The sequence below is a fragment of the Rattus rattus genome, chromosome 4, assembly GCF_011064425.1.
Source record: "Rattus rattus isolate New Zealand chromosome 4, Rrattus_CSIRO_v1, whole genome shotgun sequence".
In the NCBI taxonomy this organism is placed as follows: domain Eukaryota; kingdom Metazoa; phylum Chordata; class Mammalia; order Rodentia; family Muridae; genus Rattus; species Rattus rattus.
Window position 1 is genome coordinate 128,314,767 of NC_046157.1, and position 17,179 is coordinate 128,331,945.

The window sequence follows — 17,179 nt, forward strand, 5'->3', positions numbered from 1 at the left end:
CTCAGATCTGCACCCTAATGCTGGTCCCCAGAGTCTGATTTCTGGGATTCTTCAAGTGACTCCACCACCTCTCGCCCCTGATAGTCTCATCCTTGTTCTTGTTCCCACACTTAAGCAATCTTTTTTCCCTAACTATTTCCAAGAATCTGGAAAGACAGGTCATAAACATGTCTTATTCTAGGAATGAGCATGATGTTGAGTGCAATGAGTCTCCTTTCTTCCTCAGATACTGCAAGAAAATTTCATACTGCACGTCTTCTGGAAAGCTGTGTATGTGTCAAGCTATTGGCTTTGTAATGCCAGCAAATCTGGAATATGCCTATTTTGAAAACTATTCTGAAACAATCTTGAGTAACAATTCTTTGGAGTGGTTCCAATCTAAAATATAGCTCCTCTGAAGTAGAGATGTGTTCCAGAAATTGCAGGCTTTATCTAGACAAGACCAAATATTAAAAGGGAGATTCTTCCCACACAAAATAATGATTATCAGTTATCAAAATATATGTAAGCTATAGTGTATATCAAATTTACAAAAGAAGTGTACATAACCATTGAACCTTCTCATCTTGAAGTATTTGGAGTAAGGAAGAGGAGATGTGTGGAAATAATCTCTTTGATAGAAGAGCTGGTCAGATATGAACCCCAAATTCTCCACACTATCCCCAAGTTCAATGAACAGTTGGGAGGGCTCCCTGCATTTAAAACAAACAAACAAACAAACAAAAACAAACAAACAAAAAAAACAGAAGTAGCCTCTGGTCCCAGGCTCAAAGCCCAGAGCTTGCTGAGAAGAGGATACAGAAAACGCACATGATAAAAGCAGCAGCCAGCAGTCCCACTGCTCCAAGCAGACTGAGAGCTCACCAACTTGGAAGTTTGTGTGGTGCTATCCTCCAGCAAACCAGGAAGAAGAGAGACCCAGAAAGAGTGTCTCCACAGAACCTACAGGCATATGCCCAGCTCAGGACATAGCCCATGGCCATTTCTGAACTGTGTGTATGCTTAGTGGTTCTTTGTTCAAACACTGAATTCATTTGTCAGGGAGGAATGTCATCGATAAGGTGAGCACTTCAGAGAGAGAAAACAGCATGCAGAAAGGCTAAAAGATCACTGTGACTGATACACAAGCCCCTGTGATAGACAGGAAATGGCAGTATGCATGCATTAGCTCTTAATACTTGCTTTATTTTGTGGACCAAAAAAGAAAGGAGCCCAATAGTCTCAAAGGCTTGTTTTATGTTTTAATTATTTGTATGTGTATGCCTATGTCTGAGTTGGTGCATAGGTGAATGTGCTGCCTGCTGCTTCCTTCCTTCCTTCCTTCCTTCCTTCCTTCCTTCCTTCCTTCCTTCCTTCCTTCTCCTTTTCCTTTCTTTTAAGGAATTCAAAGCTCATTTCCCCTTTTTAGAATTTCTTTTGTTTCTTGTCCCTGACAATTTGTAGCCGAGGATGACCTTGAATTCCTGGTCTCCTGTTGTTGCCTCCCAAAAACTGGATTATAAGCTGGGAACACCACATCCAGCTAGGAATTTCCTTGTATACTTGCAAACAGGTTTCTATAGCAACTCCAGTCACAAAGAGGGAACAGTAGCAACAGAAATCCAGGGGAGCATCACAGGACTTTAGCTTAATGCAGAAAGAACACCCAACACCCCAGAAGCTCCAGGGCAAATATCTTTTACTACTACACTACTACTACTACACTACTACTACTACTACTACTACTACTACTACTACTACACACACACACACACACACACACACACACACACACACACTCAGTGTGGGACAGTCTACACAGGCATTAGAAGATTCAACTAATAGTGTCTTCCAGCTTTTTATGACCAGCTACTCACAGAATTTTGCCTTCTGCTTTTGTGACTTTGTACTCAGGGTGATCCCACTGAATAGCAGACTGATCTAAGTGTAGAGCAGAAGGAATAGCTGCAAAGAGAGCTTTCCAGAACAAAACTGCAAGATGTCACAAAGAGCCTTTTAGATAAAAAAATTTACCACTTCCCTCTTTTGAAATATATTATATTTACTTATGGGGGAGGGTGCACATGCTACAACCCACATATGGAGGTCAGAGTGTGAAGGTCAGAGTTCAATTTGAGGGAGTCAGTTTTCTCTTCTTCCATGCAAGTCCTGGCCTCAGTGCTTGGGTTTGAAGGCAGGAACATTTACCCACTGAACAATCTCTTCACCCCTCCCTTCTCATTTCTAAATAATCCTCTCCTTTGCTAAGGCAAAGTGCTTCGTCACATAAGCACATAAAGGACATAGTTTAGAACTACAGAACTCTTTGGTAGCAGCAGAACGATCCTGGGGTACTGTTGCAGCACACATGTAACTAGTAGAAGGCATGTAGGATTTAGTCAGAAAACTTGAGCTCTCATCTACAATTATTAATGCACTATTCACCAACAAATATTGTTCCTTATCCACAATCCATAAACATGCAGTTCACCCTGAAGGAATATAATAAAGAAGGCAAATACACAGAGAAAACAACACCTTTTTACCTAATAAATGAGAAGTTAATTTTTAAAAGTGAAAGCTTTGTTCTATTCAGCTAGGACAGTTTTTTGTTCCTTATAAATTAAAAGGAAAAGTGTCATATATTAACAGGAACTGAGACTCGCTATGACAAGTGAGTGGTTTTACCCTGTGTTGAAGGCGATTCCGCCAAGGGATGTCTTCCAATCAAGAGAGGCCTTCAGCAACAGCAGTCTTTCATGGTGCTACTTATAATGGAGGAACTGAAAGCAACTTAAGATGGCCATCAGAAAGACAGCTCAGTAAGATCGTGTTTACAGTCCAGATCATGTTTACAAAGATGGAAAAATGTTTATCCTTTTATTTAAATTAACTTAAAAAAAAACCACCCGTATACATTGTCAGATTTGAGCCCTTTAAAATGCATATAAAACTAAAAAGATAGAATTCAATAAGAGATATTGAGTATTTTTCTGTCTTTTCTCATTTGTGATAATCAGTACTACTGTAAAATTATAAAATTTTGGAGTTGTACCTGTTTTATTTTGTAAAAATATTTGAAGCTTTAAACAGTATCTTCTAGAATAATTTCCCAAAATTGTGTGCCTAAAAGCAGATTTTTAAAAGCACACTCCTAGGATCCCATATTCTCTTTGCATTCATAAATGGTGAAAAGGAAACGTTAGGAGTACAGCCTCCGTACCTTCAGGTTGTCTGGCAGCTCTGACCGCCCAGCGTACCCAGGGTTCATTGTAATAAAGACAGCGCATGTGGGGTCAAGTTTTAGTTCTGTTCCTTCAAACACTAGGAGCTCGGTACCTGAGTTAATGCCTGTGGGAACGACAAGTGCAGTGAATTAGCAGTGCCTCAGCTTGTGCCACTTGCTGCCCCTTCCCAGGTTCCTTTGTTTTCACTTGCTGCAAAGACAGACAAGCTCCTTACCTATCTGGATAGTAAGGATTTGCTGAGCAACCACAGAAAGTACTTCCAAATCAATTCTGTTAAACTCATCAAAGCAAGCCCAGGCTCCACAAGATAACAGTCCCTGGGAGGAAAGAATAATAAAAATTTTCAACTCTATCTGTTGAGTATCACATTGAAATGAGGCTTATCACCTGATCTTTTCAGGGGCTTAATATCCCATCAAACAAATTGCTTATTTACTTTTATCTTTGAAGGCAGCTCATTTTTTTCATTACAAATTCATTATTCTAGGCGAATAAAGAGTTTGATCAACTGGCAAACTTCCCAATTCATTGCCTTTGCTCTGAGTTTGTCTTTAGGTATTTAGGGGTACATCTATAATTTCTAAGCCTTTACCCTTTATTTACAAGCTGATTTTATTTGCTTTCATAAAATAATGGGCTGTAATAACCATCTATGCAGATGACTTCCATTCCCAGAGAATTAGTCTTTGTAAGCGGAATAGCCAGCCAGCATTCAAAGCCCAGTTTATAATTCCAAGAAAGGATTGTCTCACAAATGTGTGCTGAACTCCGTGAACATCAAAGACTGCTAAGTCTTCTGAGAGTACACTACCCCTTACTTTGATTTTCAATGAATAATACAATAAAAGATTTAGTTGTCACAGAGAACAGGCTGTTTAGCATCATATATGCAAATATGCAGATTGTGATGATGTTTTAAAAAATAATGCTTGAATGATTATGAGGTTCTTAATAATAAGGCCTATAACTTTATTTGTACTCCCGTTGTTCAACATGAGCTTCGCACCAAAACTATATCTGCACAATCAATTAGGACTTAGCAATAAAATTTAGTTCTATTGAAATCCATCAATCTAAATCAAAAAATGAAGAATATTATGATAAGGAAGGCAGGCATTGCTTCAAATACATTAGAATGTACTATTTATTCAAACCATACCTAGGCTCTTCTAACTGCCAATTACTTCTTAGTCATTGTGTCAAGTTTACATGGCACTATTGAAGACAAGTTAAATACCATCCCAATGTCTCCTATCATTTTATTTACTGTTTTGACTTCCTTCAAAAGACTCTTACCCTGTGTTAGAATCCCAAATAAAGTCTTATACAACTATAAAATTGTTTAAAATGTCCAGTGCATATCACTCAGGAAAACAGTTCACTGGATTGGGTAAAAATAATTTTTTTAGTTTAATTTTTGAAACTGTTCATTTTTGCTGAAGAAATTTAAAAGTAAATAGTACAGAATAGTTAAAATATATTTGAGAAATTACAGAAAAAGAAAAGAAAGTAAATGCAAAGGGTCAGCCATCCCAAACAGAAAATTTTGTGCTCAACAGCCTGCCTCACATTTTAAGGAATTATAGCCTCTAGAACCAAGCTGCTCAAGTGGTTCCAAGCACAGTCCACCTTGTTTCTCCTTTTCACAATCTCCCAGATCTGACAAATTTAAATAAATAAAACATGGTGGACAGGAAGGTGTGTGAGTCAGCCAAGGGCCGGGGCTTTTGGGTCTGGGGAGATGGCTCAGTTGGTAAAATGTCTGACACACAAATATGAGAACAATCCCCAGCGCGCGCGCGCGCGCACACACACACACACACACACACACACACACACACACACACAAACTGGGCATAGTGATACATTCCTCTGATCTCAGTGCTGGGAAGGCAGAGCCACTTGGGACTCATCAGCTAGATTAGCCTATTTGGCGAGCTCTAAGGCAGTGAGAGACCCTGTCTCAAAACAAAGTGGAGTGCAATTGAGAAGGACTCCAGTATTAACCTCTTGATCTCTTTGCACACGACACACATGTCCACACACACTCACAAACACATAGACATATGTATGGACACATATCCACACTATTAAAATAAGGAAGTGCTAAACATTTCCAATACAGAAGACCTAAGATGTGTCTATAATAGTCAAGAACTCTGAAACATATTGATAATACAGCACAGAGGTTAAGGAAATCTTTGGAATCCCACACCAAAGCCTTTACCCAGTGGGTGTTCTCAAACTTTTATCTGCCCAATATAAAGATCCCATTTAAAGCAAATTTTATTTGCTTTAAAAAAAAATGAACTGTAATAACCTTTTATGCAACCTGACTTCTGTGGCCAGAGAGACTGCTTTCTGGTCAGAATACCCAAACAGCCAACTTCTAAGTCTATGACCTAATCAGGAGTAGTCGGAGAGAGTGACCTCCACAGCAGTAACTGGAAGGAGGCAGGGCTCACTTGTGCTTGGGACTTGTTAAAATTATAATTTTTACCTTTACAAGGCATAGTAAAGTTTCTGTTTGTATTCTCTGTGTAACCCCTTTCCATCTCTGATCAGCTACCCTATTATTGTAAAGAAATGAGGCGTTAGTTGATCCAAACCTTAAAGAATTTTCCTAAAGCCAAATAATCCAGCCCATCGGAGCAGTTGAAAACAACACACTGTTTGGCAATAGCTTTTGCTAAATCCTTGGTTGTTTCTGTCTTTCCAGTGCCAGCTGGACCCTCAGGTGCTCCTCCAAGGTGCAGGTGAAGGGCTCCAAATAAGGTCCTAGAGTAAAGAAACGAACAGAATAGCTCACACATAGGCAAAAGGTTAAATTGAATCCTAACTGTCAGCTCCTCTTTCATAATTTCTTCCCCCTGCTAACCTTAGAAAAACGCTCACAGCACATCTCTTTGTTATTAATTTTTCTTCTAAAAGTAGATAGATGATAGAAGATGGATGGATGGATGGATGGATGGATGGATGGATGGATGGATGTGTAGGTAGGTGGATGGATGAATGGATGAATGGATATATGGGCAGGTTCATAGATGGATGCATGGATGGATGGTCAGGCAGGAAGATAGAATGCATGTGTATATTTATATACATGACAAATTTAGAACCTTTGGAAATCAATCCTGACTTCTGGTCAATGTGGAAATTCCAGGTGACTCTATGAACACCCAACCTTGATAGAAGAGTATAGAAATATCACATGGAAGAAAATAAATTTAAAATCCACAGCTATCATTTCAAGAATCAAAGATATCACCAATGGAGAGAGTCAATGGTTGAGGCATGGTTGTGTGCAAATCTGCAGGGATATATATTATTTGGCTGAATAGAAATAAACACAAATATGCTTTTGGCAGCACAAATATGAAATCATTAGAATTGAGCAAGAAGAGGAAGTAGGATAAATTTACTTCTTTGAACCTTTTATGGAAACTTGAAATTCTGCCTTGTCTCTAATGGACCCCACATTTCCTCCCACACCCACCAGAGAGTCAAGGAAGCTAATCACAGAAAAGAAAAGGAAGCTCACAAGCTTACCACTCATGGCAATCTGGGGAATAAGCCTGCATTGTTCCTAAAGAAGCAGATGGGTCAAATTTCCATTTCTCATTGCATATGAACCAAAACTAAGAAAAAAAACCATTTTTTTTTATTTTGGTTTTTCTTTTGTTTGTTTGTGTGCTTGCTTGCTTTATGAACTGAAGAAAACTCTAAATCTTTTTAGAGATGGGTCTGAAACTGTGACTGTGTCCACAACTGACATGATTAAAGGCAGCATGGGGAAGTCACCCTTACAAATTATACTCACAGTGAAAACCGGACAGTAAGATCACTGTTGAGTCAAACACACAGTAGAGCAGTATATAAACACAATAATGTGACTATCACTACATACATAGCATCCTGTCCTGCCTTCCTTGGTTCTTAGCAGTCAGAATTGATCAAGCAATCAACCAACCAACCAATCAATCTGTCTCTCTCTGTCTCTGTCTCTGTCTCTGTCTGTCTCTCTGTCTCTCTCTGTCTCTGTCTCTCTCTGTCTCTGTCTCTCTCTCTGTCTCTCTCTCTGTCTCTCTCTCTCTGTCTCTCTCTCTCTGTGTCTCTCTCTCTGTGTGTGTGTGTGTGTGGTGTGTGTGTGTCTTTATCTATCATCTATCTATCTATCTATCTATATCTGTGTGTGTGTGTGGGGTGTCTGTGTCTGTGTCTGTGTCTCTCCCAGGAAGAGGCCATTTTTATATGAGGCAACTTGAAATTCTACAGTAAACTTATACTCTTAAAAACTCATTAAAGGATTAAATGTCAGAATAAACAGGAGGAAATAAATTATTTGTTAGGAGATAAATATGAGGGAATTTCCCAGAGAGTTAGAAATCAAACATAAGAAAATATACAGGACAAAAAATAAAGGAGGGAGAGATAAGGCTGTCCCACAGCCCTCTGGGCACAAAGCCTGCCCTGAGAGAGCTGGTCTCCCAGATGTGTGCTCACTACTAAGCCCACAGATGAGACCCCACTTTTGCTCTACTAACTGTCCAAAGAGGGAGTTGCCAGGAGCACACAGGGCACAGGAACTGTGGACAGGACCCTTCCTATCTCTATCTGTACCCAGAGGTAAGGCTGCTCACAGCCCTCTGGACCCAAAGCCTGACAAGAGAGAATTGGTCTCACAGGAGTGCTCTCACTCCTAAGATCATAGGCTCACAGGCTCACAGGAGGGACAAGCTCTACTCAGAGACAACAAGTCCAACTAACACCGGAGACAACCAGACAGTGAGAGGCAAGCACAAGAACCTAAGCAACAGATACGAAGACTACTTGGCATCATCAGAACCCAGTTCTCCCACCACAGAAAATACTGCATATCCCAGAACATCAGAAAAGAAAGATTTGGAATGAAAATCACATCTTGGGAGAGAGCGCTCACCACACGGACAGGTGGGCACTCCTGAGACTGCAGAGCCGGAGAGACCACCAATACTGCCCACCCCTGCCCACATCCCTGGCCCAAGAGGAAACTGTGTACGGCTTCTAGGAACTGGAAGATAGGGACACTCGAATGGCAGATGCCCCGAAGTCTAGACACCGCCCGGACCTGAAGGGACCAGATCAACAGTTCTCTGCACCCAAATCCCGTGGGAGGGAGAGCTAAACCTTCACAGGGGCAGACACTCCTGGGAAGCCAGAAGAGACAACACTCTGCCCACATTTCTGACTCCAGAGGAAAACACCTAACGCCATCTGGGACGCAGGTGCACGGGGGCTCCGGAAAAAAGCAGCGCAGGCCCTCCTGGTTACCACCCTCACGGAGAGCTCAAAAGCAGAACCCCACGAGCAACTTGAGCCACAGGCCCACAGGTAAGACCAACTTTTCTGCTCCAAGCGACCTGCCTGGTGGACTCAGGACACAGGCCCACAGGAACAGCTGAAGACCAGTAGACAGGAAAGACTACACACCCGAAAGCAGAATCCTCTGTTCCCATAACTGGCTGAAAGAAAACAGGAAAACAAGTCTACAGCACTCCTGACACACAGGCGTATAGGATGGTCTAGCCACTGTCAGAAATAGCAGAACAAGGTAACACCAGAGACAACCTGATGGCGAGAGGCAAGCTCAGGAACCCAAACAGCAGAAACCAAGACTACATGGCATCATTAGAGCCCAATTCTCCCACCAAAGCAAACACTGAATATCCAAACACACCAGAAAAGCAAGATCTAGATTTAAAATCATATTTGATCATGATGCTGGAGGACTTCAAGAAAGACATGAAGAACTCCCTTAGAGAAAGGCAGGAAAACATAAATAAATGAGTAGAAGCCTACAGAGAGGAATCACAAAAATCCCTGAAAAAATTCCAGGAAAACACAATCAAACAGGTGAAGGAATTAAAAATGGAAATAGAAGCAATAAAGAAAGGACACAGGGACACAACCCTGGATATAGAAAACCAAAGGGAGTTCTCTGCACCCAAATCCCATGGGAGGGAGAGCTAAACGTTCAGAGAGGCAGACACGCCTGGGAAACCGGAAGAGACTACACTCTACCCACATCTCTGACTCCAGAGGGAAACACCAAACACCATCTGGGACTCTGGTGCACGGGGTGGGCTCCTGGAAAGAGCAGCGCAGGTCCTCCTGGTTGCTACCCCCGCGGAGAGCTCATAAGCAACACCCCACGAGCAAACTTGAGCCTCAGGACCACAGGTAAGACCAACTTTTCTGCTCCAAGCGACCTGCCTGGTGAACTCAGGGCACAGGCCCACAGGAACAGCTGAAGACCTGTAGATAGGAAAAACTACACGCCCGAAAGCAGAACACTCTGTTCCCATAACTGGCTGAAGGAAAATAGGAAAACAGGTCTACAGCACTCCTGATACACAGGCTTATAGGACAGGCTAGCCACTATCAGAAATAGCAGAACAAAGTAACACTAGAGATAATCTGATGACGAGAGGCAAGCACAGGAACCCAAGCAACAGAAACCAAGACTACATGGCATCATCAAAGCCCAATTCTCCCACCAAAGCAAACACGGAATATCCAAACACACCAGAAAAGCAAGATCTAGATTCAAAATCATATTTGATCATGATGCTGGAGGACCTCAAGAAAGACATGAAGCACTCCCTTAGAGAAATGCAGGAAAACTTAAATAAACAAGTAGAAGCCTACAGAGAGGAATCACAAAAATCCCTGAAAGAATTCCAGGAAAACACAATCAAACAGTTGAAGGAATTAAAAATGGAAATAGAAGCAATCAAGAAAGAACACATGGAAACAACCCTGGATATAGAAAACCAAAGGAAGAGACAAGGAGCCGTAGATACAAGCATTACCAACAGAATACAAGAGATAGAAGAGAGAATCTCAGGAGCAGAAGATTCCATAGAAATCATCGACTCAACTGTCAAAGATAATGTAAAACGGAAAAAGCTACTGGTCCAAAACATACAGGAAATCCAGGACTCAATGAGAAGATCAAACCTAAGGATAATAGGTATAGAAGAGAGTGAAGACTCCCAGCTCAAAGGACCAGTAAATATCTTCAGCAAAATCATAGAAGAAAACTTCCCTAACCTAAAGAAAGAGATGCCCATAAGCATACAAGAAGCCTACAGAACTCCAAATAGATTGGACCAGAAAAGAAACACCTCCCGTCACATAATAGTCAAAACACCAAATGCACAAAATAAAGAAAGATTAAAAGCAATAAGGGAAAAAGGTCAAGTAACATATAAAGGCAGACCTATCAGAATCACATCAGACTTTTCGCCAGAGACTATGAAAGCCAGAAGATCCTGGACAAATGTCATACAGACCCTAAGAGAACACAAATGCCAGCCCAGGTTACTGTATCCTGCAAAACTCTCAATTAACATAGATGGAGAAACCAAGATATTCCATGACAAAACCAAATTTACACAATATCTTTCTACAAATCCAGCGCTACAAAGGATAATAAATGGTAAAGCCCAACATAAGGAGGCAAGCTACACCCTAGAAAAAGCAAGAAACTAATCGTCTTGGCAACAAAACAAAGAGAAGAAGAGCACACAAACATAAACTCACATCCAAATATGAATATAACAGGAAGCAATAATCACAATTCCTTAATATCTCTCAACATCAATGGTCTCAACTCCCCAATAAAAAGACATAGATTAACAAACTGGATATGCAATGAGGACCCTGCATTCTGCTGCCTACAGGAAACACACCTCAGAGACAAAGACAGACACTACCTCAGAATGAAAGGCCAGAAAACAACTTTCCAAGCAAATGGTCGGAAGAAGCAAGCTGGAATAGCCATTCTAATATTAAATAAAATCGATTTTCAACTAAAAGTCATCGAAAAAATAAGGAAGGACACTTCATATTCATCAAAAGAAAAATCCACCAAGACGAACCTCAATCCAAATATCTATGCCCCAAATACAAGGGCACCTACATACGTATAAGAAACCTTACTAAAGCTCAAAACACACATTGCACCTCACACAATAATAGTAGGAGATTTCAACACCCCACTCTCATCAATGGACAGATCATGGAAACAGAAATTAAACAGAGACGTAGACAGACTAAGAGAAGTCATGAGCCAAATGGACTTAACAGATATTTATAGAACATTCTATCCTAAAGCAAAAGGATATACCTTCTTCTCAGCTTCTCATGGTACTTTCTCCAAAATTGACCATATAATTGGTCAAAAAACAGGCCTCAACAGGTACAGAAAGATAGAAATAATCCCATGTGTGCTATCGGACCACCACGGCCTAAAACTGGTCTTCAATAACAATAAGGGAAGAATGCCCACATATACGTGGAAATTGAACAATGCTCTACTCAATGATAACCTGGTTAAGGAAGAAATAAAGAAAGAAATTAAAGACTTTTTAGAATTTAATGAAAATGAAGGTACAACATACCCAAACTTATGGGACACAATGAAAGCTGTGCTAAGAGGAAAACTCATAGCGCTGAGTGCCTGCAGAAAGAAACAGGAAAGAGCATATGTCAGCAGCTTGACAGCACACCTAAAAGCTCTAGAACAAAAAGAAGCAAATACACCCAACAGGAAATAATCAAACTCAGAGCTGAAATCAACCAAGTAGAAACAAAAAGGACCATAGAAAGAATCAAAAGAACCAAAAGTTGGTTCTTTGAGAAAATCAACAAGATAGATAAACCCTTAGCCAGACTAACGAGAGGACACAGAGAGTGTGTCCAAATTAACAAAATCAGAAATGAAAAGGGAGACATAACTACAGATTCAGAGGAAATTCAAAAAATCTTCATATCTTACTGAAAATCCTATATTCAACAAAACTTGAAAATCTGCAGGAAATGGACAATTTCCTAGACAGATATCAGGTACCAAAGTTAAATCAGGAACAGATAAACCAGTTAAACAACCCCATAACTCCTAAGGAAATAGAAGCAGTCATTAAAGGTCTCCCAACCAAAAAGAGCCCAGGTCCAGACGAGTTTAGTGCAGAATTTCCTGAACAAAACACCAATGGCTTATGCTCTAAGATCAAGAATCGACAAATGGATCTCATAAAACTGCAAACCTTCTGTAAGGCAAACGACACTGTGGTTAGGACAAAACGGCAACCAACAGATTGGGAAAAGATCTTTACCAATCCTACAACAGATAGAGGCCTTATATCCAAAATATACAAAGAACTCAAGAAGTTAGACCGCAGAGAGACAAATAACCCTATTAAAACATGAGGTTCAGAGCTAAACAAAGAATTCACAGCTGAGGAATGCTGAATGGCTGAAAAACACCTAAAGAAATGTTCAACATCTTTAGTCATAAGGGAAATGCAAATCAAAACAACCCTGAGATTTCACCTCACACCAGTGAGAATGGCTAAAATCAAAAACTCAGGTGACAGCAGATGCTGGCTAGGATGTGGAGAAAGAGGAACACTCCTCCATTGTTGGTGGGATTGCAGACTGGTACAACCATTCTGGAAATCAGTCTGGAGGTTCCTCAGAAAATTGGACATTGAACTTCCTGAGGACCCAGCTATACCTCTCTTGGGCATATACCCACAAGATGCCCCAACATATACCAAAGACACATGCTCCACTATGTTCATAGCAGCCTTATTTATAATAGCCAGAAGCTGAAAAGAACACAAATGCCCTTCAACAGAGGAGTGGATACAGAAAATGTGGTACATCTACACCATGGAATATTACTCAGCTATCAAAAACAATGACCTTATGAAATTCATAGGTAAATGGATGGAATTGGAAAATATCTTCCTGAGTGAGGTAACCCAATCACAGAAAAACACACATGGTATGCACTCATTGATAAGTGGCTATTAGCCCAAATGCTTGAATTACCCTAGATGCACAGAACCCATGAAACTCAAGACGGATGACCAAAATGCAAATGCTTCACTCCTTCTTTAAAAGGGGAACAAGAATACCCTTGGCAGGGAATAGGGCGGCAAAGTTTAGAACAGAGGCTGAAGGAACACCCATTCAGAGCCTGCCCCACATGTGGCCCATACATATACACCCACCCAATTAGATAAGATGGATGAAGCAAAGAAGTGCAGGGTGACAGGAACCAGATGTAGATCTCTCCTGAGAGACACAGCCAGAATACAGCAAATACATAGGCAAATGCCAGCAGCAAACCACTGAACTGAGAACGGGAACCAGTTGAAGGAATCAGAGAAAAGACTGGAAGAGCTTGAAGGGGCTCGAGACCCCATATGAACAACAATGGCAACCAACCTGAGCTTCCAGGGACTAAGCCACTACCCAAAGACTATACATGGACTGACCTTGGGCTTCAACCTCATAGGTAGCAATGAATAGCCTAGTAAGAGCACCAGTGGAAGGGGAAGCCCTTGGTCCTGTCAAGACTAAACCCCCAGTGAACGTGATTGTTGGGGGGAGGGAGGTAATGGGGGAAGGATGGGAGGGGAAGCCCAGGTAGAAGGGGAGGGGGAGAGGTTTGGGGGATGTTGACCCAGAAACCGGGAAGGGGAATAACAATCAAAATGTAAATAAGAAATACTCAAGTTAATAAAGATTAAAAAAAATCCCGTCTCATGTTGATGATTGAGGACTTTAAGAAGGACATAAATAACTCCCTTAAAGAAATACAGGAGAACACAGGTAGACAAATAGAAGCTTTTAAAGAAGAAACACAAAAATCCCTTAAAGAAGGGTTGGGGATTTAGCTCAGTGGTAGAGTCCTTGCCTAGCAAGTGCAAGGCCCTGGGTGCGGTCCTCAGCTCCAAAAAAGAAAAAAAAAAAATCCCTTAAAGAATTACAGGAAAACACAACCATACAGGTGCAGAAATTGAACAAAACCATCCAGGATCTAAAAAAGGAAATAGAACAATAAAGAAATCACAAAGGGAGATAACCCTAGAGATAGAAAGCCTAGGAAACAGATCAGAAGTCATAGACAAAAGCACCACCAATACAATACAAAATAGAGAAGAGAGAATCTCAGGGGCAGAAGATACCATAGAAAACATTGATACAGTAGTTACTGAAAATGCAAAACACAGAAACCCTATCCCAAAACATCCAGGAAATCCAGGACACCATGAGAAGACCAAACCTAAAAATAATAGGTATAGAAGAAAGGGGAGACTCCCAACTTAAAGAGCCAGTAAATATCTTCAACAAAATTATAGAAGAAAATTTCCCTAACCAAAAGAAAGAGATGCCCATGAACATACAAGAAGCCTACAGAACTCCAAATAGATTGAACCAGAAAAGAAATTTCTCTCATCACACCAATAGTCAAAACACCGAATACACAAAACAAAAAAAAAATATTAAAAGCAGTAAGGAAAAAAGGTCAAGTAACATATAGAGGCAGACCTATCAGAATCACACCAGACTGCTCACCAGAGACTATGAAAACTAGAAGATCCTGGCCTGATGTCATACACTAAGATGTCATACCCTAAGAACAAAAATGCCAGCCCAGGCTACAATATCTAGCAAAACTCTCAATTACCATAGATGGAGAAACCAAGATGTTCCATGACAAAACCAAATTTACACAATATCTTTCCACAAATCCATCCCTACACAGGATAATAGATGGAAACTTCCAATGCAAGGAGGGAAACTACACCCTAGAAAAAGCAAGAAATTAATCTTTCCAAAACCCAAAAGAAGATAGTCACACAAACATAATTCCACCTCTAACAACAAAAATAACAGGAAACAACAATCACTATTCTTGAATATCTCTTAACATCAATGGGCTCAATTCCCCAATAAAAAGACATAGACTAACAGACTGGATACATGAATAGGACCCAGTATGTTGCTGCATACAGAAAATGCACCTCACTAACAAAGTCAGATACTAAATCAGAGTACTGGGCTGAAAAACAATTTTCCAAACAAATGGTCCCAAAAAACAAGCTGGAGTAGCCACTCTAATACAAAATAAAATCAACTTTCAACCAAAAGTTATCAAAAAAAAGGGGGGGGGGATACTTCATACTCATCAAAGGAAAAATCTACCAAGAAGAACTCTCAGTTCTGAACATCTAAATGCAAGGGCATCCACATTCATAAAAGAAACTTTACTAAAGTTCAAAGCACACATTGCACCACATACAATAATAGTGGGAAATTTCAACACCCCACTCTCATCAATGGACAGATCGTGGAAGCAGAAACTAAACAAAGGTACAGTGAAAGTAACAGAAGTTATGAACCAAATGGATTTAACAGATATCTGAAGAACATTTCATCCTAAAACAAAAGAATATACCTTCTTCTCAGCACCTCATGGTACCTTCTCCAAAACTGACCATATAATCGGTCACAAAGCAGTCCTCAACAGTTACAAAAAGATTGAAACAATCCTATGCATCCTATGAGATCACCACAGACTAAGGCTGATCTTCAATAACAACAAAAATGACAGAAAGTCCACATATACATGGAAGCTCAACAACGCTCTACTCAGTGATAACTTGGTCAAGGAAGAAACAAAGAAATTAAAGACTTTTTAGAATTTAATGAAAAGAAGACACACATACCCAAACTTATGGGACACAATGAGAGCAGTGCTAAGGGGAAAACTCATAACTCTGAGTGCCTCCAAGAAGAAACTGGAGAGAGCATACACTAACAGCACACCTAAAAGCTCTAGAACAACAACAACAACAAAGACAAAAAGAAGTATACAAAGAATCAACAAAACCAGGGGCTGGACATTTGAGAAAATCACCAACATAGATAAACCCTTAGCCAGACTAATCAGTGGGCAGAGAGACATTATCCAAATAAACAAAATCAGAAATGCTTGCACCTAACCATCGGACTGAGCCTGGGGACCCTACTGGAGGAATTAGAGATAGGACTGAAGGAGCTATAGGGTTTGCAACCCCATAGGAAGAACAACAATATCAACCAACCAGATCCCCCTGAGCTCCCGGGGACTAAACCACCAACCAATGAGTACACATGGAGGGATCCATGCATGGCTCTAGCCACATATATAGCACAAAACAGCATCGTCTGGCATCAATAGGAGGAGAAGCCCTTGGCCCTGTGAAGGCTCATTTCCCCAGTGTACGGAATGCCTGGGTGTTGAGGTGGGAGTGGGTTGGTGGAAATGTGAGCATCTTCATAGAATCAGGGGAGGAGGAGGGGCATGGGAGAGGGGGGATGCGGGATAACATTTGAAATGTTAATACATAAAATATCCAATAAATATAAATAAATATAAAAAATAAAGAAGGGCAAAATAGTGAAGAATCAAAATTTACATGGCAAAGGCTGAGAACTTTCCAGAGTAGAAGAAAGTCACAAACAGAAAGACATCCCAAGTAACATAAATAAATAAATAACTTGTAGAAACATTATAGTGATCATCAATAACCAGGAGAAAAATCCTTTAAAGCATAACAGAGATAAAAAGAATGATTAAATAACATTTAATCATACCAAATACTATTAAAATAAGTGAATTAAGATCAAAAGTAAGGCTCTGGGGATATAAAAATACAGTACAATTATTTTAATGAGTCCAAGTAGTTTGCTAATCATATTAAATATAAGTGGATTAAATTTGCAAGCGAAGTACAGACAGCCCTTTCCTTTCCATGTGAAGAAATCCATTTACCATGTAATATATGATCTCCGTCCACACCCTCCTTAGCACACTGCTTCTTGAAGGATTTTTCTGTGAACTTAGGTCCCATCTGGGTTATACCCCTATTCCACCTAATGTTTCCCTCTAGTGTCTCAGTGCATACTACTGCTATTGCTTTCTAATCTAGCTTTCCCATCTGATGGAAAAACGTTTGAGTGAAGTGACACAATCTGTGTCCTTTTTCCTTTGTAAAGCTGAGAAAAACAGCGTGTTTTTATTTATCCTATGTTCTGCCAGGGCTATTACCAGATAATGAAATGGTGTATTA

General features: G+C 40.3%; 1 protein-coding gene across 1 annotated transcript in view; it reads right to left on the bottom strand.

Annotated features, from left to right (window-relative positions):
* Dnah7 (dynein axonemal heavy chain 7) overlaps positions 1–17,179 on the bottom strand; it is a 275,064-nt gene that overhangs the window by 153,791 nt on the left and 104,094 nt on the right. The window contains exons 23-26 of the mRNA XM_032901100.1: positions 10,831–10,851; positions 5,837–6,005; positions 3,442–3,544; positions 3,203–3,330 (exon numbers count right to left, since the gene is read on the bottom strand). Of these exons, the coding sequence (XP_032756991.1) occupies positions 3,203–3,330; positions 3,442–3,544; positions 5,837–6,005; positions 10,831–10,851 (421 nt within the window). The remainder of the gene's footprint in view (positions 1–3,202; positions 3,331–3,441; positions 3,545–5,836; positions 6,006–10,830; positions 10,852–17,179) is intronic.